Source organism: Dipodomys merriami, unplaced genomic scaffold, assembly GCF_024711535.1.
Source record: "Dipodomys merriami isolate MVZ:Mamm:240054 unplaced genomic scaffold, mDipMer1.0.p SCAF_6, whole genome shotgun sequence".
NCBI lineage: Eukaryota > Metazoa > Chordata > Mammalia > Rodentia > Heteromyidae > Dipodomys > Dipodomys merriami.
In genome coordinates, this window is record NW_027206179.1 from 62,166,583 (window position 1) to 62,192,553 (window position 25,971).

The following is a 25,971-nucleotide window of genomic DNA, read 5'->3' on the forward strand; positions in this document are numbered from 1 at the left end:
GTCACAGTTAAGGATTAAATTAACTCCATGGATTTCACTGAGCAGTTTCCTTCCAATTTGGCAAAAGTGGCTGGAAGGTAAATTAAATCCATGTAATTTAAATGACATGTAAGACGAAGTTAATATTTTTACAGAGCGCAATCCATGACTGCACCAACTGATTACAAAACAAACAAAAACTTATCTCAGAAATACTCTCTCAAGTTGGCTGATCAACACCCACATAAGAATGGTTTCACTCCAACTTTTTTTCTGAGTGCCAGGTTCTCTGTGAGCACAACGTTGAAGTTTAGCTTGTTGAATCCATGACAAGAAATCAGGAGAGGGAAAGAAGAGGTAGGAAACTTCACAGCTGATAGTGATTCAATGATGAGTTTGTGCTTGGAGTAAAAAAGAACCCCAGAGATAAAATCCTAGTTAATCTTGTCTATAAACTTACCACATTCATTTGGATGATTCTACCCACTCAGTTAACATTGAGCAGATTACTATTATCATTATTAACAAGAGCCAATATGCTCTAGAATATCCCGGAGAGCATAAAAAATGAAATGACAGTTGGTTCTTAGTCCAAGAGGAGCTTACATAAAACATAGTTACATAACAATGTCTTCATTGCTACAAGAGAGGTACGTAGAAACTGTAGGAGAAATATGTCCTGTCAGAAGACTGCACCCCAAAAGAGACACTTGAACTCACATATAAGACAGGGGTTTGGTACAGATCTGAAGGGCTCATTGTTCAGGTCTAATTCATGTGACTCTCACAGAAAATGCTGCAAATATAGCAGAGACTCTTCTTGCCTTGCTACTTTTTAGTCACTAGGCCCAGCTGTGGATATGGAGAAAAGATATTCCATCTTGAACATCTTCAGATGGTTGATTTCCTAAGATGCCAGAAACATTCCTTGGTACCTAATGTACTCCCTAGGGAGCGGTAAGGTTCAGAACACCAAGCCAGGACGATGTCACAAAGACAATCCAGGACTCTTCTGTTCCGGGTCCTATTGTCTTGGCAACGGGCCATTAACTCTTTAGAGATATTAGTATTAATTCCCTTAAGTACTAAGAAAATTAATAATGGCTATCATTTATTAAGCAATTACAACAAACACATCATAAATATTAACTCATTTAAATATTATGGATTTGTGGGTAGGTATATAAATATCACATACATATAATACAATACACCCATCATATATAGCCTCTTCATCTTAGGAGCTTTTATTAGAATTTAAGTCACTTGTGGCTGATGCAAAGCACAATTTTTCACCTGTTTCCGATTACATAGCAAAACTAGGGTAAATAAGCCTGGCTCAATTCTTTTCACATTTTGAACTGACAGGAAGAAGGAGGAGGAGGAGGAGGAGGAGGAGGAGGAGGAGGAGGAGGAGGAGGAGGAGGAGGAGGAGGAGGAGGAGGAGGAGGAGGAGGAGGAGGAGGAGGTGGAGGAGGAGGAGGAGGAGGAGGAGGAGGAAAAGGAGGAGGAGGAGGAGGAGGAAAAGGAGGAGGAGGAGGAGGAGGAGGAAGAGGAGGAGGAGGAAGAGGAGGAGGAGGAAGAGGAGGAGGAGGAGGAGGAAAAGTAATGGATCTAATGGTCACAAGGTCAGAAAAACTAAAAGAATGATGGAAATAAGTGAACTCTTATACCTTCTTCATGTACAAAGATCCCAGGTTCAGATGAGGATGTAGCTGTGAGTGGTAGAGTAAATGCTTTACATGCACAAGGCCCTGGGTTTACTCCCCAGCCCTGTGAAGGTAGGACTACAACTGTGTATGGCTTCCCAGTGTGGGTACAGAACCTCTCCTTACACTAGCACACAATAAAGAGCCGGGTTGGTATAATGGGCCTTTCTTCTTTGTGTCATGTGACCTGAGTTGCATCATTTCCCTCTGCAGAAGCTCAATGAATCTTGTGATTCACTTCTGTTTTCAGCAAGAGAGAATAAAGGCAAAGAACCCAAACATGATGATACTCCTGGCTGACTCTTCCAGAGTCTTAACTTTCTACTTTGAGTAGAGGCTACAGAGGCTTGGACTCAAGCCCCAAGCTCACAGTACTTTGCCAGGCACCATCAATTTAACACTGTCCATAAAGAAAATCCTAGTTCTTTTCTTTGTATGGGTCTATAGCAAGTACCTCATGAAAACATAGCTGACCAGGAGGGTAGCTGGTGGCACATGCCTGTAATCTTAGCTTCTTAGCAAGCTGAGATAGGCAGATCACAGACAAATCCAGTGGGCTCTGATATCTAACTAACCAACAAAAAGCCAGAAACGGAGATGTGGCTCAATTGGTAAGGGCCAGGCTTGAGCACAAATGCTCAGGGACAACACCCAGGCTCTGAATTCAGCACCAGCACCAGCACAGAAAAACAGATAAATATTCCCACAGCTGACTAAGTGGGCTGCACAGTCATCTTCCAGTGTAAGACACAGCCCAATCGCATAGGAAAATGTGGAGGGACTGTTCTAGGAACAGGATCAACAATTTATCCTTTCCCAGAGCCCTAAGAGTATTTTCATTCTCCTGGATGAAGACAGTCTCTTAGTCACTCCCTAAAACAAAAGCCTTGTCTGGCAGAACAATATGACATTTAGTTAGCTCACTGGATCAGTATGATGGCTGCTATTCTGTGTATGAGGGACACTTGAGACTGGTTGAGTGGGCCTTCCATCGCTGGAGTGTGTGCGCTTCATGAGCAGTTCTGTCCTCTGCCCGAGCTCATTTCATACATTAAACAGAGAATTCTATTTAGAGCCTTTGGCCCTTTACTTAGTTTGTTCCATGCCACTTAAAATCTAAGCACTTTTACATCTTGCCAGCATAAAAATATGTAGTAGTAGCTTTTCTCCCTCTTTTAACCCTAAACTGTGTTTGCAGCATTTCATTAATATTCCTACACTGTCCTGGTCAACCACCATGACTGACACTCTTTGGCTAACATCAGTGCTAGGATGACAGGTTATGAGTCAGGGATTGAGCTTTCCTTTGTGCCCCACATAACTCCTCAATCTGTACATCTGAATATCAAACAAATGGTTTGAATACTTATGATAAAAAATGAATGTAAATCATAACAACATTGGGATAAGACTAGCCAGCATGGAAAATACAAGAGGAATACAAACAATAACAAATGCAGGTGGGATGTTGGGAAAACCAAACCCTAGTACATTATTGGTGGAAATGTACACTTGTACAACCACTCTGGAAGGCAGTGTGGAGATTAAAAAAAAAAACTGAACACAGAACTACCTTGTCATCTTGAGCATCTACCAGAAAATCACAAGCCTGGATACTATAAAGACACTTGCGCTTCCAGTGCTCATTGCTGTAATAGTCACAGTAGGCAAGTTAGGGAAACAGCCCAGATACCCTACAACAGATGAGTAGATCAAGAAACTGTTGTACATGTACATATAGAATTTTACTCATCCACTAGAAAGAATAACATTATGTCATTGGAAGGAAAATGGATAAACCTAGAAAAGATTATGTTAAGTAAGTCAGGATCACAGAAACAAATGGTGCATGTTTTCTCTCATATAGAATTTATCTAAAATATAAACATGCAGGATAACATACGTGGGGTTTTATGCATATACACAAAAACAAACTGACTAAAGGATAGCATATTTAGAGGAAGAGTCTAATGGTATAGCTCCTCTAAACAACTAACAATTCTCTAACAAAATGAATACCAGGAAGCAGAATTATGTTTTGAGGGGAGGGCAAAGAGGAAGCACAGGAATGGAGGAAGGATGAGTAAATGTGCTCATTACATTCAAAGTACATTATGTAAAAGGTGAGCTACTAAACTTCATGGCAGGTATGGGAGAGGGGAAAAGGTGGAGAATGAGGGAAGGGGTGACATTAATCAAGATGCATTGTACTAGCCGGGCACTGGTGGCTCACGCCTGTAATCCTAGCTACTCAGGAGGCTGAGATCTGAGGATCGTGGTTCAAAGCCAGCCCAGGCAGGAGAGACTGTGAGACTCCTATCTCCAAAAAAATACCAGAAAACCGGAAGTGGCGCTGTAGCTCAAGTGGTAGAGCACTTGCCTTGAGCTGAAGAGCTGAGGGACAGCACCCAGGCCCAGAGTTCAAGCCCCACAACCGAAAAAAAAAAAAAAAAGATGCACTGTACTTATCACCTGACTTAGGAAATTGAAACCTCTTTTTACAACTACAAAATAATAATAACAATAATAACAACAACCATAATAAATTCAGCTGACTGGCAGCTCCTAATGATATATTTTCTGTGTACATGTTAGTCCTGAATCTTGAACTCAGGGCATGGCTCAAGGTCTCTCTTAAATTTTTCTGAGCAAGGCTGGTGCTCTCTTACTTGGCCACATCTCCACTTCCAGCCAAATGCTGGTAAATTGGAGATAAAGAGTTTTTTTTTTTTTTTTTGATTTGTCTGCCAGAGCTAGCTTTGAACTGAGAGTTTCACATCTCAACGATGATTATAGGTGTGATCCATTGGTGACTGGCTCCGAATGACATTGTAGTTACTGGGTGTGTCAACATCAAAAGCATCAGTCATGCAATCCTAGCCAGTGGAAGCTGACACATAATTAAAAGAGAAAAGGTGAAGGTCACTACTCAAAGCTATGGGAAAGACTAGACCCACCCAGAATGGCAATGGTGGCAGGAAGTTGGCAAGGGGTTGTGAGAACTCAGGATGGGAAGTGATGAAGATCTGGAACCAGGCCTTGGCTGAGGTGATGGAGACAAAGACCCAGATGTGGGAAATGTCATTTGAGATGGAAAACATGATCAGGGTTTAGCAGTGATCTGGATGAACCAAGGATGCAAGGTTGAAAGGCGCTTCAGTTTCTGATAGTGAAATGCAGCATTTATCACAAAGAAACTTAGCACAATTAGGGACCAGAGGAAGGGAGACCAAGTCATAGCTTCTCATCACTGCTGACATAAATGAACAATATAGGGAAATATCAGGGAAACTGTGGACCAAGTTATATTCATTTATAAACACTTGCCTGTCTTATACCCTACACCATTCATATTTCATAGGGTTGATGACTGCTCATAGTTCATAATTGTTGATTTATGTAAATATTTGGGTTAGTTAGCTTGCTTATCTCTGTGACAAAAAATAGACATAAACAACCTAAAAGAGGTCAAGATTTTAGGTTTTTCAGGGCATCATAGTGGGGAGGACATAGAAGAGGGGAAGGAGAGGGAGTGGGTGGGGAGAGGGAGAGGCAGATAGAGGAAGGGAGAAAGGAGAGATGAGGGAGAAGGAAAGGGAGGGAGAGGAAGAGGGAGAGAGGGAGATAGGGAGAAGGTCAGAGACAGGGAGGGAGAGAGGGAGAGAGGGAGAGAGAAAGAGAAAAAAGGGGAGAGAGAAAAGGGGAGAGAAGGGGGAAAGCGAGAGAGAAGGAGAGGCGAGAGAAGAGAGAGAGGGAGAGAGGGGAGAGAGGGAGAGAGGGAAAGAGGGAGAGGAGAGGAAAGTGTGTGTGTGTGTGTGTGTGTGTGTGTGAGAGAGAGAGAGAGAGAGAGAGAGAGAGAGAGAGAGAGAGAGAGAGAGAGAGAGAGAATGCTTCTTCCAGGGGAGTTCCTTTCAAGGTAGTCTTAGCCCCTTAGTTAATCCTCTCTCTGGAAACAACCTCAAAGACATACCCAGAAGTTTGCTTTAGTAACCTCCTAGACTGTTCTCTATCAAATCAAGTTGACCATCAAGATTAACCATCACAATCTTTTTTTTTATTCAATATTCTAAAGGTCAAGAACTTGGTTTATGTTCAATATTAAACCATTTGAGTATTCAAGTTTATTTTATTTGCTGCCTACACAAATATTCCAAAAGCTGAAAGCAACAAGTCAACCAGAATGTTTTTTTTTTTTAATTTTCAGAAAAAAAATCCTCCCCAGAAGTTTCTCCAGCAACTGAATTTCAGTTGCAATCTTGCATGGTAGACTAAGGAATTGAACATCTGGATCATTCAGGTGTACTGATGGGAAATAAGGAGAGGAAAAGTGGGAAGGCTCTTCTTTAGTTGATTACAAGAATATTAGTTTTGGCCAGGTGCTGGTGGCTCCTGCTTGTAATCCTAGCTATTCAAGAGGCTGAGATCTTAACATTCTAGTACAAAGCCAGCTGAGGCAGAAGTCCCTTAGACTCTTATCTCCAATTAACCACCAAAAAATCTGGGGAAAGAGCTGTGATTCAAGAGATAGAGTGCCAGCCTTGAGAGAAAAAGCTAAAGGCAATAGTCAGCCATGAGTTCAACCCCCAATACTGGCACCAAAAAGAAAGAAAGAGTATTAGCTTTTTGTTTTTCATCTGTGAAAAATCGTACTTCAGTAGGATTTGGTGAAGTTCAAATGAACAGTGTTTAGCACTGTGGCTGAAGTATACTAGTCCTTCAATAAGGCTACTCCTGTCTTCTTATTAAATCATTTCAAGACCTAGCTTAGAGAGGAAAAGGCAGAATAATGATAACACCTTTTACAACTTAATAACTATGTCTGAACAATTAAGATTAAAATATAAACTCCCATGGAAAATATTGACACTTCCAGATAAAATGACAATATCTGAAAGCAAGAAAATATTTTGTCCTTTTAGTACAAAAAGGAATCACTAATAACAGTTCATTTTCTATCATAATGACACGCTACAAGAAGTGCTGATTTCAGTAGATCTAATATATTCCTTTGTTTTTTCGTCTCTTCCAGTTGAGAATTTGATACAATCTTAAAAGTTTTTAGTTTCTAAATGAATAACAGTCTGCCAAACAGTTTACGTTTTTCTCTGTGTTGCGGCAGAAGTGAGGGCCTCACACTTGATCGGTAGGCATTCAACCACTTGAGCTGCACCTAAAGAGCACCTTTTTTTTTGTTGTTTTGAGTGGGTAGAAGAAAGAAAGGATCAAGGTGAGGACTGGTGGCTCATACCTGTAATCCTAGCCACTTAGGAGGCTGAATCTGAGATTATGGTTCAAAGTCAGCCAGGGCAGGAAAGTCCTTGAGATCCTTATCTCTAATTAAGCACCCAGAAGCTGTAAGGGAGCTGTGGCATGAATGATAGAGCACCAGATTTGAACAAAAGAAGGAAAAGGAAAGAAAGAAGGAAAGGAAAGAAGGAAAGCAAGGAAGAAAGGAAAGAAGGAGGGAGGGAAGGAGGAAGGGTGGAGGGGAAGGGAGGGAGGCAGGGAAGGAGGCAGGGAGAAAAGGAAAGGAAAGAAAGGAAAGGGAAGGGAGGGAAGGAGGGAAGGAGGAAGGAAGAAGGGAGCGAGGCAGGCAGGAAGGAAGGAAAGGCAGACAGACATCAAGAAGTGTTCCTTCTTTTGAAACTGGAGATAAGATCCAGGTTTGTTTGGTTCTTTGATATGTTTTTTATTGTAAAAATACTGTACAGAGGGGTTACAGTTACATGAGCAACCAGGTTTGTTTTCTGCCAGTACTGGAGTTTAAACTCAGGGCTGAGCTCTGTCCCTGAGCTTTTATGCTTGGCTAGCATTCTAGCACTTGAACCATAGGTCCACTTCTGGCTTTTGCTGGTTTTTTGGAGATAAGTGTTTTGCAACATGCCCCCAACTCACTGTCATATAGCTGGTGGCTCTTACTTGTAAATATTAAAATAACCATATAATTCACTGAGTTCATAGGCAATATATTCACCTAATACAACTATTTTTCATTTCAAAATTCTTTAAAACAGCTACTGAACTTTCTGCTTTGTTGTAGACATGAAACAATGATAATAACAATGTTTCCAATTTTTAAAAATAGTCTCCAGAAGCCTTCTTGAATTTTAACAGGGTCAAACTGGCACAGTCGCATCTACAAAGACTTAGAAGAATATTCTTCAAAAAATTATATTAAGTGAAGTAAGCCAGGCCCAAATAAGCATAAGTCCCATGGTTTCCCTTATTTGCAATAACTAGTATATGTCTAGGACAAGCAGAAAAGGTCAAAAGCTATGTATATAGGACCATACAAGATGATGTTAAGCAAAATGAACCCCAAGATAGGGACATAATTGTTTTTCTTTCTTACTATTGTTTTTAATGTATTTATAATGTACCATGTGGGTTTTTTTTTCCCTTTGGTATGTTCCTCCCTCACACTATAACCCCCATTTTCACTTTATTTGATTCCGGTGCCCTGCATCTTGTATATACATTTTTCTAATTTGGGGAGGGGAAAAGAAAAAACAAAATGCTTAAATAGGGATACAGGTTGACCCATTGTAACAATGAGATGTACAAGACACTATGTTGAAGACAAACTTTACAACTTCAGGTGCATGGGGGTGGGGGGCGGGAGAAAGAGTTGTAGAGGGGAAGAAAGGGATGGTAGGGGAAAAACAAAGGAGGGGTAACAATGCTGGATAGGAAATGAACTCATTACTTTGCTCATGTAACTGTAACCCCTCTGTACAGTATCTTTACAATAAAAATATATATTAAAAAATAAAAATAAACTATAGCAGATAGCACCATTGAGATGCCTTTCAAATAATGCTAGGAGAGTCCATCGCTATGGAGAAAAAAGAAAAGTTAAGAAATAAAAAAAATATTGTATTTGATGTCAGTGCCCTGCATCTTGTATATACATTTTCTAATTTGTGGAGAGGAAGGGAAATAACAAAATGCTGAAATAAGGATATAGGTTGACCCATTGTAACAATGAGATGTACAAGATACTATGTTGAAAACAAACCTTACAACTTGGGGGGTAGGGAGGAGTTAGGAAGGTGGGGATGGAAGGAAGGGGAAAAACAAAGGAGGAAGTAACAATGCTCGATAGGAAATGTACTCATTACCTTACTCATGTAACTGTAACCCCTCTGTACAGTATTTTTACAATAAAAACATATAAAAAAGGAAATAAAATTAAAAATATACAAAAGAAGAATATCTTCAACTGTATCATTATTCATCTTAAAACTTTGGTTGCCAGCAATTTCCAAAAATGCTAGCAGGTTCATAGGAAACAAATCTCTGAACCAAAAACGCTGCCACTTCAGACTGGAGTGTTCCAATTCACCACCATAGATACATAATCACTTTGCTGTAAAAAAAAAAAATGACAACAGGAAGAGCTTGATAACGCTGCACAGGGTGACAACTTTTACTTGCTTGGACTACTGAAAAGCAAGCTAGTCCAAGAAGCAGACCAAGCTTAGAAAAGCCAGGTCTGAGAGTCAGCCTGGATATGTCAGTCATGTTCAACAATGTATGACTCAGTCTCCTTTGGTCTGGCTTTAATGGCATGGGATAAATAAATGGCAAACAGGATGTTTACAGGTGGGCGCTGGTGGCTTAAGTGTGTAATCCTAGCAACTCTGGAGATTGAAATTTTAGGATTGCAGTTCAAGGCCAGTCTAAGTAGGAAAGTCTGTGAGATTTTTATCTCCTATGAACCAACAAAAAGCCCAAAAGTATAAGCATAGATCAAGTGGTAGAACAAAAATATTAAGGGATGGTGCCTAGGCCCCGTGTTTAAGCCCCATTACCAGTATACATACATAAACACACACCAATAAGAGGTTTACATATAACACATTTTCTCAGTGGAGGAATTCAAAACCCTTCCTGTTCATCAGCAAGAGAAGGGTCAGGTTTATTCTTTTCTCATTTGGAAATGACAGGACAAGACCAAGGTCATAAATAGAAAAAAATAACCAAAGATCAGGAAGAATACCCAATCCTTATTTGCACAGTTGCAGTATTTTTATTGATTTGACTCTTAGGTAACAAACCATTTTATCAATTGGTCCAGTTTTGTATACATAAATGGAATTTTACTAAACTATTGCCCTAGTGAATCGAATACACTATTCTTTTCATAGTAACCAAAGTACATATTTCACTATATCAGGCTAACCCAAGTCACCTTAGAGTTTCTTTTCTTTTCTTTTTTCCTTTTTTTATTTTTGGTGGCAGTACTGGGGCTTGAACTCAGAAATCTGGTCACTGTTCCTTAGCTTTTTCACCCAAGCTTGGAGCTCTACCACTAGAACCCCAACATTACTTCAGGCTATTTGCTGGTTAATTGGAGATAAGAGTATCGTGGACTTTCCTGCCTAGGCTGGCTTGGAACCTGGATCATCAGATCTCAGCTTCCTGAATAGCTAGGATTACAGGTGTGAGCCACTGGTCCCCAGTAAAGGTTTCTTAAGCTCTGGGAGTGGGAAAAAAAGTAATGAAAATTTAATTGTATATTTCCATAATACTGAACTTGTGCTGTTGGCTGAGAAATCCTAGAATTTCAAAGCTGTCTTCTACTTTGGAACTACTTCATACTTTGCAATTGATTAAGAACCACAGAAGCAGTCAGAGTTTTATACCAAATTAGGGTTGATAAAAGCACTTAATGTAGATTTGAATGCCTTCTAAAAAAATTTTCAACTTCCTTAAATTGACACAACAACAAATTCTTACAGCAGTATAAAAAGTATTAGCTGAAATGTTATGGCTTTGGCTTAAATTTCCATCTGCAGCTCATCAAATGACTAAACAGTAGAAAAGAATTAAAACAAATCAGACTCATTACAGAGTCTGATATGCTGGCAGAATATAAACTTCCACTTTTTAACATCTGGAATTTTGGGTGACTAACACGTGCTTACATATTCCTTGAAAAAAATGTTTGTAGGACTATGGGTGAGATATATAATCATTAAAATTGATGTGCAGAAATACATAATTCAAGCCCGGCACAAGTGGCACAGGCCAGTACTCCTACTTAGGAGACTGAGATTTGAGGATTGAGGTTGGAATCCACCCAGACAGACGAATCCCATAGACTCTAATCTCCAGTTAACTAACAAAAATTCAGACATAGAGGTAGGTCTAGTTTAAGTGGTGGAGCACCAGCCTTGAGGAAAAAAAAAAACAACTAAGGGACAGTACCCAGTCTCTGAATTCAAATCCTAGTATTAACACAAAAGGAAGGGAGGAAAGGGGAGGAAAGAAGGGAAGGAGGGAAGGAAGGAAGGAATCAAGAAAGAAAGGAAGGAAGGAATCGAGAAAGAAAGAAAGAAAGAAAAGGAAGGAAGGAAGGAAGGAACGAAGGAAGGAAGGAAGGAAGGAAGGAAGGAAGGAAAGGAGCTGTCTCCCTCTCTCCTACTTGCTCCCTCTCCTTCTCTTCACCCCCTCCCTGTTTAACTCCCCAAATATAGGTAAGAGTAAGAAAACCAATCAGAATGATAGATAATAGTCTTTACATTTGTCCCATGTGCAAAATTTTGGTATGCATGGAAACTTTCTGGGTATATCTGCAATCCTGGCTCTCTAAAGATCTAGGTAGAAGGATTTCTACTGCCCAGTAGTCAAGAGATCAGTCTGAATAACCTGGGAATATCCTGATCCCAACAGGATGGTAAAACAAAAACATGGCAACCCTTCACATTTTCCTAATGTACAAAATGTCTCTCTGAAATGCCTGCTGCCTCATCTTCTGAAATATAGTTTTACATGTCTTCTTTAGCCATCTTGCTAGGAGAAATATTTTAGCACTTTTATAAAACTCAGCTTGCCAGTACTAGGCTTCCTTCTGATTTTTCTCTGATGTGGTAGAAGTACAAATCTGTAAGGTCAGTGTCAAAGTCAAACAGAACCTCTCAACTACAATCCTCCAGAATCTATATTGGCTCTGGAATATCATTGGATAATTCCACCCCAGAGTTCTGAAAGGCCTGGGTCCCTCTGTATTAAAAGACCTGAATTCCCAATCTAACAAGGATGGACAAGAGGGTCCATGGGCCTTGGCCTAGCATCTGAGTATGGTGCATCTGTATAGCTCTCAGAATATGTGTCTTATCCATAGTTGAAGCTCAGTAGTAAACAGGTACTAAAGTGCTCCTGAGACACTGCTGAATAGCAAAACAGGCTGGCATAATAACCAGCATAAACTTAAGTTCAGGTAGAAGTTTTGTAGTGTATGCCACCACTGAAAGATGCTTTTATAGACTAAGGCTATTCCCCATTGCTATTCCACATCCTATTGCTGTCTTATCATGTGTCCTACAGCTCTGAGATGGAGCACTGTTGAAATGACCATAATGAATATCTTCTAGCAAGGGAGAGATCAATAAGAAAGAAGTGAAGTTATGTACTATTTTTTGTGGGGGGGGGAGTGGAGGGGGTACACATGTGCACTTGCCAGTATGGGGGCTTGAACTCAGGGTCTGAGCACTGTCCTTTTTCTGCTCAAGGCTGGGCACTACCTATTGAGCTACAGCTCCATTTCTGACCGTTTTTTGCTGATTAATTGGAGATAAGAGTCCCATGGACTTTCTTGCCTAGATTGGCTTTGAACCACAGTCCTCATATTTCAGCTTCCTGAGTAGCTGGGATACAGGTGTGAGCCACCAATGCCAGCTAAGTTGTGTACTATCTTGTTCCACAACTTCTTGCCTTCTGTATTGGGGTAGTATGCTCTTAGTGGTGGCTCCCAGAAGATACCACGTTGTGGAAAGTCTTTTGCTTAATTTACCTTTTTTCTAATCTTTAAATACTGTACAAAGTGGCTTCAATTCAACCTATCAATTTATGAATATAATGCATCTTGATCAGTATTACCCCTTGCATCATTCTCTTATTACTCATCTATCCCAGTCCTAAATTCTCAAATTACCTAGTTCCATTTTTATATACATACAATGAGTGTGAATATCTGAACATTATGCATGTAATCATCTCCTGTTCCTCTCTCCATTAAATATTTGGAAAAGAAAGCTAGAGTCTGGGGTTTAACTCTGTGGTAGAGTACCTGACTAGCATGCAGGAAGACCTGGAGTTGATTCCCCTTTTCTCTAACAAAAAGAAGCTAATACATCCAGAAAAAAAAAAACTTAATACATATCTTAAGAGATAGATTCACTTCTTAACAACTGAAGTAATAAATACAAACCTTACTATTTTATAAAGTTTCATTCAAAGGTTAAAACTGTGGTATTCCATGCTGGTAATCCTTGGGAGGCTTACATGAGGAGGATTTCATTTTTAGGCCAGCATAAGCAGAAAAATCCACAGAGTCTATCTCAGTGGAAGAAGCTAGACATGGTGGTGCATGTCCAGCTACAGTGTGAAGTGAAAAATAGAAGGATCAAGTGAAAAATAGGAGGATCATGGTCTAGGCAAGTACCCAGAAAGAAAGCAACTAGTACAAAAAAGAGCTGGAGGCATGGCTCAGTAGTAGAGTGCCTGCCTAGCAAGTATGATGCTCTGAGTTCGAACCTCAGTACCAAAAAACAAAAACCAAAAACAAAAGTTGTGGACTAAGAACATTTTATTTATACACTTCATGAAATATACACCATAGGAATATCTTTTACCATAGAAACTCTACTTAGGAAGACTTAAACCTTACTTTCATTCACTGGGTACCTTTAAGAAGCTGGCTTAGTCACAATCAGTGCATCTCATTCATCAAATGAGGTGAGGTGCTTGAAGCAACTGAGCCTACCACCAGGAGCTAAATAAATGTAAGGCTCAATACCCATAAGATATCTGCACAAAGAGAAAACTCATGGATGGGGCTGTCAGTTTACAGAATAGTCATTCCTCATGGGCCCAAATGTACACTGGAGCTCAGCTCATTCTGAAAATCACCTGAGACTTGAAAATACAGAAGCCACTCATCATAAGACAATCTGTACATTAGCCGATTAGTTCAAGTCCTTGAACTGTACTGATTGGAGCCTTAGTTTAGTGGTAGAACACTTGTCTAGCATGCCCAAGGGCCTGGGTTTCATTGCAACACACAAGACACTTTTCTAAAATGTGTAAATAAATGAGTTTTGAAACATGTCTTTTACATAAAGAGAATATTTGTATCCACTGAAACATGAAAATACTGGCAACTTTTTCCCAGATTGTCAAGTTATGCAGGTCATCTCCTACTGCTCTTTGCCTTGTGCCCTGAAGTATTTCAATTCTTGTTGGCAACTTTACTAAGCAGCATGCAAAAGAGGGCAAAGAAGGTGAAATTCAATCATTTTGTGCTGCCAGTCTTGTAGATGGATTTAGGGAGGAACAGGCCATATCTAGCAGGTAAAGTAAGTTTGCTACTATTTCCTAAACTGAAATACAAGCCATTAGAGAAATCTCAACAATGTAACAATGTAAGGAAACTAGAATCAAAAGAAACAAAAATAAAAAAAAAAATCTTTTTTTTTTTTGCTAGTCCTGGAGTTTGAACTCGGGGTCTAAGTGCTGTTCCTCTTTTGCTTGAGGCTAGAATGCTACCACTTCAGCCACAGCTCTACTTTTGGCTTTTTTGGTCATTTACTGGAGATAAAAGTCTCGTGTACTTTCCTGCCCAGGATGGCTTCAAACCATGATCTTCAGATCTCAGCTGGCATGAGAAACTGGTACCCAGCCATACAGATGTTTGTTTATTTGTTTAGTCCTTCTAGCCATTTATTGCAGGCAAACATAAAGACCTGAATGCATTCATGGCACATGTATGAACGTGTGAGTGTACACACACATACACAAACACATAATTTTTTATTGTTGTTTATTAGGGCTGATGATCAAAGCCAGGGCTTCATATGGGCAAAGTAAGTCACCATGGGTGCCCACCCCAGTTCTGGAGCCATCTGAATTATACATTCATGTACACCTGTTAAAAATTAACATAAAATATTTTTAATAGAACCAGGAGCCTGGGTGGCCCATGCCTACAATCCTAGCTACTCAGGAGGCTGAGATCATGGTTCGAAGCCAGCTCAGGCAGATTCAGCTCAGCCAGAGATTCTTATCCAATGAATCACCAAAAAGGCAGTGTACTGGGTCCATGAGGTTCAAATATCATAGTGTTAGCCTTGACCAAAAAGAAGGTTCAGGGACAGACCCGAGTTTGAGGTCCAGGGCTGGCACCAAAAAAAAAAAAAATTAACAAAAGCACACCATGTTACTATAATACTATTTTGTGAGAGTGTACACGTGTTTAATGAAAAGATCACAGGGACAGGAAGACTTTTGAGTGTTTATAATAAGGGGAAGAGACACACTGTTCAGGGGCTTGAGGGGTATTGCCAATGAAAATGTAAATACCTACAGTTTCCAACAGTGTTCTTGATCTTCTCCCCTTTGGTGACAAAAACAGTGAAATTATTTGTTGTATTGAGGGAGAAACTGGAGAGGGGGGAGTCCATGGTACTTAAGATCCCTTGGTTTTGAGAAAATAATTTTCCTAAGTCCTGTCTCCACTCTTTCTACCCCCCACCACTCCCCCCACCCTCCCACCCCTCATTCAATGTAGCTAATAATAAAATCTCATTGTATAGAAGAAAACAAAGACAACAAGCAGAGAGGTCAGATGGCCCCTTTTTCCCAGGGCAGTAGCAGATGACATCCAATATTCCAGCATAATCATTAACTTTCACTTTCAACTGTCCCAGATTGAATGAATAATTATGTGGTTGCCCTATATCTGAGTCCCAAGCATGAGAGTTGACACAGGATGGCAGTTACTGTTATTCTAGGGCTATTCATGCATTGATATGAAATCAAATATCTCTGATTTGTCTTGACCATAGCCCAGAGATATAAACCCCTTTCTATTTGGAAAGTGTAAGCGCTGATATGGGATTTTACTTCTCATAAGATCTGCAAGCTACTCTAGGAGAAGTGACCTAACAGTCCTGGAGACTGAGTGAAACCACTGAGTCAACCTTGTGAGCTTCAGGGACACTGTAACCACTCCCCTGCCTGAACAGTGCTAGATCTTTCCTCTGTGAAAAGAGCTAAGTGGCTTACCCTTATAATCCTAGCTACTCAAGAGGCTGAGATCAAAGGATCACGGTTCAAAGACAGTTGGGACAAACAAATCCAAGAGACAATTATCTTCAATTACCCAGTAAAATGTCAGAAGTCAAAGTGTGGCTCAAGTGATAGGGCCCCAGCTTTGAGTGAAAAAAAAAAAAAGTGAGAGCACAAAACGCTAAAATCACGGTCCAGTACCAGCACCAATAATAATAATAATAATAATAATAATAATAATAATAATAATAATAATAATAATAATAATAATAATAATAATAATAGAAAAAAGGACTAAGTGGGCAGGGGACATAATTCAGTGGTAGAGCACTTGCCTAGTATGGGTGAGGCATTCTGTCCCATGACTTGCACTGCCAAAAACAAATAAACAAATGACAAACTTCCACAAACCCAAGTCAAACCAGAGTAAACAAAAAAATAAAACAACAAGAGCAGCATGTACACACAAACACACACAAAAGGATGTAATGTATGCTCAGGGGAGCAGGAGCTATACCACCTAACTGGATTTAGGCAACTCTTTGAACCTTCTTAGTTATCCCCTTCTTTAAAACAAAATAAAACAAAACAAACTTGTAAAGTATGTTTGAAGTAGGTTTCATTGTTAGAGTAAAACTAACATTAAAGCAAGGTGGCTCAGGCTAGTAATCCTAGCTACTCAGCAGGCTGAGATCTGAGGATCACAGTTGGAAGCTAGCCTAGGCAGGAAAGTCTATGAGACTTTTATCTTCAATTAACCATCAAAAAGCCAGAAGTGGAGCTGTGGCTTAAGTGGTAGAGCATAAGCCTTGGGCACAAAAGCTAAGGGCCAAAGGTCCAGGTTCTCAATTCAAGCCCCAGTACCAACATCAAAACCAAAACAAAATGACAAAAACCTAACATTAGTCTTTAACTTTTTCTTAAGTTTTTCTCATAGGATTCTTGGAGTTTTGCCATCATACAACCAGGCATTAAAAGCACAGCTTTGGGACAAGGAATGTGGTTTAGTGGTAGAGTGTATGAAGTCCTGGGTTCGATTCCTCAGTACCACATAAACAGAAAAAGCCAGAAGTGGCGCTGTAGCTCAGGAACAGTGCCCAGACCCTGAGTTCAAGCTGCAGGTCTGGCAAAAAACAAACAAAAACAAAAACAACAACAAAAATGAACAAACAAACAAAAAGAAAACCAAACCACTGCTTTGCCACCAGTTCAAGATGCATTCCATCCGTACTTGCCTACAATTTCTCTTTGGTTCCAGAGCAAACTCAACTCCACACAAACCAACATTTCTAGGCTACAGAATCTCCTTACCAACACAAATACAAATGCCCTTACTGCAACGTACTTGAAGAACACTGCATCTGAGTCTTCAATGAAAGGATGCAAGTATTTCTAGAGCAATGCTGGACCTACTACAATGCACACCGACCTCTGCCTACTGCCAAGATGATTCAGTTCTACCCCCATCACACAACTATTTGTGAATGGCTTCTACAAACCTGAAAGAGGTTAACGTGCATGCAAAAGATTTCCACCAGGGTGTAGCAAGGTTTGTCAAATATTATAGGAAGGGTGGAGACTACCCTGTGGAAAAAACAAGGTGTTGAATGGATCTTAATGTACCTTCACTCATTGGGCCAGTGTACACTGGGCATCCTGGGATGGAAGGGGGGTTACAAACACAAGGAAGCCATTTAGAGCTTTCAGACTACTGCAAGAGCCCACACACCAGCTCTGTGTAGGAACGCCAGGAAAGCCATCCCTCCCTGTGAAAAAAAAAAGCTTGGAACTTTTCACTCTGTAGTTAACCTAAAAGCCCAAGGTGATTTTTCTGCTACTGAGAAATTCCTGGGCCAACTCCTATGCTGCCAGAAGGTACGTACTTAGGGGAAGTAGGAATATTCTGATGGTAGCTGAGAAAGAGCAGAGCCCTGAGTTTGGTCCTCTGTATCATGAAAGGAAAATAATAAAATGGAATAAAAATGAACTAGATAACTCATGGGCAGGGATGAAAAGAGGAACATGGGGGAGAATGAAGAAAGGGGTAACATTAACTAAGAAGCATTGTCCTCATAACGCTTTTGGGCAACTACATCATCATCATTATCATCATCATCAATTAAAATAAAGTAAAATGGTGGGAGATTTTAAAAAGTAGATGTTGAGGGGGGAAAAAAAATCACCCAAAGCAAATAACTTACTGGCATCTCTTCACGTAGCTCCCTTCTCCAGTGGTGTAGCCAGAACTGACTACTCATAAAATAACCCACTGAGGATGCCAAGGCTAAGGGAAGAATGGCCCAAGCCCAATTTTCAGTGAGTTTAGCAGAGAAGAAAGCATTTGAACACACAAGTATTATTGTAACATTTATTGAGCATTTACAGTGTGCTAGATAGTATGCCAAGTGCTATCTTCACACCTCACTGGCTCTGCTGGAGCACACCCCCCTTTTTTCTTCCACTTCACAGATGCAGAAACAGACATGGAATTATGAATAAACTCTCCAAGGCCACACAAGTACAGGAGCTGGGGAGCAGAAACAAGCCCATCTGGCCCTGTACCTTATGTGCTCTTGGTGAGGATGTGGAAGATCAGGGGCTGACACGTGCACAGGAATGAACGTGGGAGCAAATCAGTGGATGGAAGACAGAGAAGAAGACAAAAGAATGCCTAGAGCAGAAAAGCAAGAGGAGAGGATGACTGAGTAGCTGAAAGAGGGTCCTGAATGCTGGCCACTGGCACTCAGTGGAAGAGGGGCCTTTCATTTATCAAGATACAACTGAGAAGGGTGGTTGTGGCCACAGATAGCAAGGGGCAGTAGCCTGGGGTACTGCTCTGCAAGGGGGAAGATTGGGACAAGAGTTAGGAAGGAAAGCAGGTGTTGGGGGCTCAGGCCTGTAATCCTAGCTACTTAAGAGGCTGAGATTGGAGGATATGACTGGAAGCCAGCCTGAGCAAGAAAGGCTGGTGTGACTCTTATGTCCAATTAAATGCCCAAAGGCTAGAAATGGAGTTAATGGCTTAAGTGGTAGACTGCTAGATAAGAGCAGTATTGAAAGACAAGAAAAGAAGAGGAGAAAGAGAGAGAAAGAGAGAAAGAAAGAAAGAAAGAAAGAAAGAAAGAAAGAAAGAAAGAAAGAAAGAAAGAAAGAAAGGAAGGAAGGAAGGAAGGAAGGAAGGAAGGAAGGAAGGAAGGAAGGAAGGAAGGAAGGAAGGAAGGAAAGAAGGAAGGAAGGAAGGAAGGAAGGAAGGAAGGGAAAGGGGAAAGGGGAAAGGGGAAGGGGAAGGGGAAGGGGAAGGGGAAAGGGGAAGGGGAAGAGGGGGGAAAGGAAAAAAAGAGCAACAGGCAAGGTGTCCAGGGCGTAAGGAAGCACTTCAGTGAGGTGTATACAGGGCACGTTTTCCAGACATCAGAGCATTTGATTTCCAGCTCTGTCCATTCAAACTTAAAGGGCAGCCGGACAGGATGGGCGTGGCAAGGAAGAGGAGAACGTCAAACTGAATACTGAATAAAAAGCTTCTACAACGTGCCAAGGAACGACTGATTTACTTAATTGGCTTGCTAATTCTTCCAAGGAGACAAGGGTACATAAAATTACATTTTCCCTACAATATGACATTTTTTTTTAATGGAAACTTTAACCAGAAAACGCTTAGGAAATCATCTTTCCTCTTACTATCATCTAGCAAAGCAAGCAGCCATAGCAACAGAGCTTGTTTCACTGTATTTTTGGGGGTTTTTTTTTGGGTGCTTACACTGGAGATTGACTCAAGGGCTGGCCACCATCCTTTATCTTTTTTGCTCAAGGCTAGCATTCTACCACTTGTACTACATCTTCATTTCTGGCTTTTTCATAGTTAATTGGAGAGAAGCATTTCCTGGAGTTCTCCAATGATGATCCTCAGATCTCTGCCTTTTGAGTAGTTGGATAACAGGTGTGAGGCACTGGTGCCCTGTTGTTTTTATTGCTTTTTAATTGCTGTGCTTTTGTAAATAATCACATCATACAATTAGGGGGAAGGTTCTTCATCCAGGTATGTGGGCGGGCACCTTTACCTCTCCAACCTCAGCTGGTAGACAAGCATGGGCAGGCATAATTAGTGCCTCATCCAGTGCCTCCTCCAGGCAAAGTTAGGAGGAGGTTGAGCCCTAAGGCTGCTGTTTCCTACTTTGCCTTCAGCACAAATGCCTTTTTCTTCTTGCTACTGAAACGATGTGAAACTTAGCAATGAAAACTATGTTAGGCTGTAATCAGGCAAGTGTTGTAACAAGCTCTAAGAAGATAAACATGGACTATATTTTTTTTTTCTTTCAAGAAAGGACTAAAAAAACATTCTGGCCTCCTCTCCCCCCAAGAACACTGGAGATTCACCAAGGGCAGTCTTGCTTGATAAAGGAATTAAGATACAGGGTTCTGGGGTTGTTCCTTAGCCACATCTTGTAGCTAAATGTTTGGCTGATGCAACTGGGAGAATTTGAAACTATACAGATACTTTAGAAGGAGACTTGAACAGTCCTTCTGAGTCCTTGTTGGGATATGTGTGCTGGGAGAAGGAAAAGAGTTTAGGAAAGAACTTACGCTTTGTCTAGAGTCATCTGAAAATAGATCAGGGCTGTGATTTGAAAAGAAATCCCACCAGACTCAGTATTGTCATATCGTGATGTTTTAAGATTGAATTAGGCAATGACAAAGACTGATGGGGGAAAAAATAGTCAGACTCTGGAATAATTAAATGCTGATTAAAGATCACACACTACTGTCAAACTCTTAAGTTTTTTTTTCAGTAAAAAAATGCGCTATAAGGTATCTAGTATATCAGATTCTTTTCATTAATCAAAGAGTAGACAAAGGAAGATTCATTCTTGAGCATGAAGTATACACATAATGAATTCAAGTTAAATGATTATGGTTTTAACCAATAAGAGAGTGGTGTTTGGGCAACCTTATGCCTCCCAAATGGCTTCCCATTTGTAGAAAAACAGCAGCACACAAGCTCCATAGTGTATACAAGAGTGTGAAAAAGCCCTGGGAAAAATGGTTTCTATGGATATCATTGAGAACCTCATAACCCCATACTTTCAGGATGAAGGTACTGTCATCATTTTCTCTAAGCCATTTATAAACCCAGGTTTTCTCCAGACTAGGGTTTGTTTACTTAAGAACAACCTTGGCCCCAGGTCATTTGTAGAGATCATTAATTGACACCTCTTTCGATTCAGGTAGGCTAATTAGTATATACCAAATAAAACTCAAATTTTTCTTGGGGAAAAATTTAATGCAAAGCAATTCAAAATCTATAATGCCAACCAATCTTTTCATCTGAAGCATGTACAAAGACTGTTGGTTAAACACAGAAGACTTTGTTTTTAAACTGTTCAGAAAAATACAAGACATTACTGATCACCTGAAGGCCTCAGTTCTTTCTTTCTTTCTTTCTTTCTTTCTTTCTTTCTTTCTTTCTTTCTTTCTTTCTTTCTTTCTTTCTTTCTTTCTTTCTTTCTTTCTTTCTTTCTTTCTTTCTTTCTTTCTTTCTTTCTTTCTTTCTTTCTTGTCTGACCCTGTATTAGGAATGGGTTAGAGGTTGCCGCCTTGAAATTGTATTGCTAAAATCTGTATGTAGGTCAGAAATAGAACTTCAGAAGCCATAATATTCTCTGAATGGCCTAATGAATGAATGATTGGGGCCAAGTCTCATTTGTTTATATTTCACAAAAATGCACTTTATTTGGACTAGAAGAAACATGAAGATTTTTGTAATGCTAGTATTAAATGGCATTCTAAAACAAAACATATGTAACTGCCTCTGGGTATATTAATAATAATGATAATAATAATAAAAAGATAAGCCTTCAGGTTTTGGACTAGTGAGGAGTGTTTTTTCTTCAGACAATACCCTAATAAAACAATTACGAAGTATTCAGAAACCCTGCCACACCCCTTTGATTAAACTGCACTTCACAAAATATTTAGATAATGCTCTAAGCAAATCAAATAAACACCGAGCCAGGAAACTGCAGCCCTCGAAGCCCGAACGTACACTCGCCAGTCAGAAGGGCCACATAGCCACTTGAAAATTAAGCAAACAAGATTGTCTGTCATTCCACTGCAGCTCCGAAGCACTTAAGCGAGCCCCTGACATTTGGATCCCCCCCCCCCCGCCAGCAGATGGAAGCAAATAAATAAATAAATAAAAATTAAATAAAACTTCCTGGGCCCACACAGATATGTGTTAACAGTGGTGCAGATCTGATTTCTCTAACCTTACGCAACATCCAGCAAACAAACACACACACAAACAAAGGTTATTTTCTAGTACTCACTATTACTCCAAGATTTCAGCAAATATTTGATACTGATCTCAAAGAAGCCGGAATCCTGCTGGCTGGCCATGTCTGCAGCATACAAAGAGGGACGGACGGACGGGAGGCTGCTGAAGGAGCAGGTACCAGGCGTGGAGCGGCGCCTGTCACACGGGGTAGTGATGTAAGCCACGGGTCAGAGCTGGGAGGGAGGCTCTGCAGATCCACCTCCAGCGCGGGCAGGGAGCCCTCATTTAAAGCCCATCGCTGAGCCTAAGAGGGATGCTCAGCCACTGCTCCTCCCACTCCTCTTCTTCTTCCTCCCCCTCCTCCTCCTCCTCCTCCTCCTCCTCCTCCTCTTCTGGGGCCAGGACGGGCTTCTTACTTGCCGAGTGCTGATCTATCTCCTCGCAGTCCTCCCAGAAGGCAGGCTCTGTGTTCATTTCTGGGCTACCATAACCAGAAATGCCTGCTGCGGGTCCGCCCACAGACTCTGCTCCAACCCAGGTAGGGTAGCAGCGAGGAAGTCCCCACCTGAACCGTGATCCGCTTTCTGTGGGGGGGAAGGAAGGGAAGGAGGGGAGGGAGGGTTTCTTGGCCAGCCTCCTCCCTGCCCACACACACCGTAGACACCCAGGCTTGAGGGACAGGCTCAGGAACTCCGCCCCTTGCCCTCTCTGTCCCTGCCCCTGCCCTGTGAGGGTCTCCACTCGGGGCCACCGCTCTCTCACACGGCCTCCAACCTGGGCTGCAGGAAGGAGGAGGAGGAAATCTGCCGGCTTCAGCAGGGCCTTCCTGAGCTTCCAGGGCCCAAGCCGGGCCGGGCAGGGGATCCGCCTGCTACTTCCCCTGCTGTCTGTCTCTGAAACCTACACAACTGCGGCACGCTGCGGTAAACCAGGCTGCACAATCGCATCTGGTCGCAGCCTCCTTTGGTGATGGAAAAGCTAGACAAACACACACACACACACACACACACACACACACACACACACACACACACACTCACACACACACACACAGGTGGTGTGTGCCTTTGCTTGCTCACTCCCAGAAATGCGAGGCTTTTTCCAAGGAGGCCCCCCCCAAGCCCTGACTTGTGCACCCTGCTTGTTTACGGAATGCCAGGGATTCCATCGCGGACCTATTTCTCAATCCTCCCAATTTCTAAGAATCCTGCTGCCCCATGAATCTGATGTTATATGTAGTAAAAAGAGAAGCAAGCCAAAGCATTCGGTGTACAAAGGCTTTTTTTTTTAACTTCATGAATTCCCGATATCAAGTGTTCTGATTTCAGTGTGAGCTTTGTTTCACATGATCATTCAGCTGGACTGGGGTATTAAAGAAAACTGGTGTATTTTAAGAATGACAGGCTGAGGCTTGAGCAGGTGAGATTTGGCCCAGCGAATCTCAACTCCCCCCCCCCCCATCCCATGGGGACATTTATATTAACCTTTTCTAAAAGAATAAGACTATGTGAAAATTATTTAACATAACACATGTTAGGCAACCCTCCTCCCCCATACCTTCCTAGATTCACAGTTATCTTAAGAAATGGAAGGAAAATGAATATACTTTTACTTTTTTAATTAAAAAAATCTTTAAGTATCTGCAGAAAGGGGTTTTATTTATTTTTTTTCTTTTTGTTTATGTGGTGCTGAGGAATCAAACCCGGGGCCTCATGCATGCAAGGCAAGTGCTCTATCACTGAGCCACCTTCCCAGCCCCAGAAAGGGGTTTTAATTCAACATGTTGGTTTATGAATACAGTGCACCTTGCCAATGTGTTTTTAAGATAAACATGTTTAACAATTGAATACTAAATAGCATTTCTAGAGCTATGTTCTGAAATGTCCCAGCTTATTAGGAAAATGAGCTTTCCAAACTCTTTCCATTTAAACAAAGGCAAGCGCTGGACCACTCTGCCTCCAGACTCTGCTCACAGCATTTTATTCTCATGAAATCTCTCAGCAGATTGATTCCTTGTGGATTCTTTCTTCCATTCCTTCCTTCCCTCCCTCCTCTCCCTCCTTCCCTCCCTTCCTTCCTCCCTCCCTCCCTCCCTCCCTCCCTCCCTCCCTTCCTTCCTTCCTTCTTCCTGCTTGCTTTCTAATTTTCTTTCTAATTTCTTCTTTCTAACTTTGGGGGCTTGACCTCAGGACCTCAGGTTCTGGGTTGGCTTTTTCATTCAAGGCTGATGTTTTACCACATGAGCCATACCTCCACTTCCAGCTTTTTGTTAGTTAACTGGAAATAAGAGTCTTTTAGAGTTTTCTGCCCTTACTGGCTTTAAAAATCAAACACACATACACACACACACACACACACACACACACACACACACACACACACACACATCTGTCAAAAGAATTCTGAGGCTCATTAAAATAAAGTTTAATGATAAACAAACATTCTCAGATCTCAGCCTCCAGTGTAGTTAGGATTATAGACAGGCTGTAACAGTGCCTGGCTATAGACTTCTTTCTAATTCATATGCATGCTAAGGTTGATGAACTCCTTTTCTTTTATCTCCTGGACTTCGTATGGATTCTAAATAAAAGAAGGCCCAAAGGTTTTACTTCAAAACTATCACTCCATCTGAAAACAAATTTTTGATCTTTCTTTTAAGTGGTAGTACAAAAAGGCTTCAATTCAAATTTATGAACTGAAGTTTCCCTCAGTCATGAATTGAAATATTTATTTATGAAGGGATTTAATGTCAATTTATGAGAATAACACATCTCAATCAATGTCACCCCCTTACATCATTTTCTGCTCCCATCTATCTCAACTCCTTAATGCTTGTGTAACCTACTCCCTTATCTGTTGTCTGTCCTATTTTAAGTGGCAATGAAAGAATTGGCACAGTGCTTTGGCCCTCAAGGAAAGGCCCCAGGTTCCCATCAGGCATCAGCCCTTCCTATCTTTTAGCCCTAAGGAAAGCTACTAACCTGACTACTAGGCTTTGTTTCTTTCACTTGTAAATTAGCATCTCTGGACCCACTTTCTACAGTTGTCCTAAAGAGTAAATGACATTATGTATGGAAAGCCCTCAGGATGGATGCTACCATTTGTTATAAACATACCATCCTATTCTATTCCTTATTATTAAACTTTATTATTATTCCTGCTCATTCATATTAGGAATTCCTAAGTACTCAAGAATATATATGCACATTTATATGTGTGTGTATATATATACATATATATATATAGTGTGTGTGTGTGTGTGTGTGCGTGCGTGCATACATGTGTATCCACATGCCCCTGCTATCCTGGAGCTTGAACTCATGGCTTAGGCTTTGTCCCTGAAATTCTCTTTCTCAAGGCTAGTGTTCTACCACTTGAGCTACACAGACACTTCTAGCTTTTTCTGAGTAGTTTATTGGAGACAAGAGTCTCACAGACTTTCTTGTTCATGCTGGTTTCAAACTGTAATGCTCAGATCTGATCTCAGCCTTCAGAGTAGCTAAGGTTACAGGCGTGAGCTACCCAGGCCTAGCAAGAATATAATTTTTTTTTTAAAAAAAGCAGATTAAACAAGTATATTTGACAAGGAAAGGAGAGTATCAAAAGACTATGCAGGGCTGGGAAGGTGGCTCAGTGGTAGAGCACTCGTCTTGCATGCTCAAGGCCCTGGGTTCAATTCCTCAGCACCACATAAGCAAAAAGAAAAAAGCCGGAAGTGGTGCTGTGGCTCAAGTGGTAGAGTGCTAGCCTTGAGCTGAAGAGCTGAGGGACAGCGCCCAGGCCCAGAGTTCAGGCCCCATGACCGGACCCAAAAAAAAAAAAAAGACTATGCAAAGAGAGGAGCCCCAAAAGGGGAGGCCAGTGGACTCCTCCTGGAAAGTAGTTTATGATATTGTGGGCTGCTCCCATATTTCCTCTCCCCATGCTTTGTGATGATTG

The 25,971-nt window shown here is 41.1% G+C and overlaps 1 protein-coding gene across 10 annotated transcripts in view; it reads right to left on the reverse strand.

The window, feature by feature from the left end:
• The window catches only part of Fry (FRY microtubule binding protein), a 493,758-nt gene that overhangs the window by 272,404 nt on the left and 195,383 nt on the right, over positions 1-25,971 (reverse strand). For 2 of the 10 annotated variants that reach the window (XM_070003010.1, XM_070003009.1), the window contains exon 1: positions 22,085-22,345. The exons of the other annotated variants lie outside the window; for them this stretch is intronic. In XM_070003010.1, coding sequence (XP_069859111.1) covers positions 22,085-22,154 — 70 coding nt within the window. In that variant the 5' untranslated portion in view covers positions 22,155-22,345. Of the gene's footprint in view, positions 1-22,084; positions 22,346-25,971 lie in introns of those variants that run through there. 10 annotated transcript variants of the gene reach the window in all.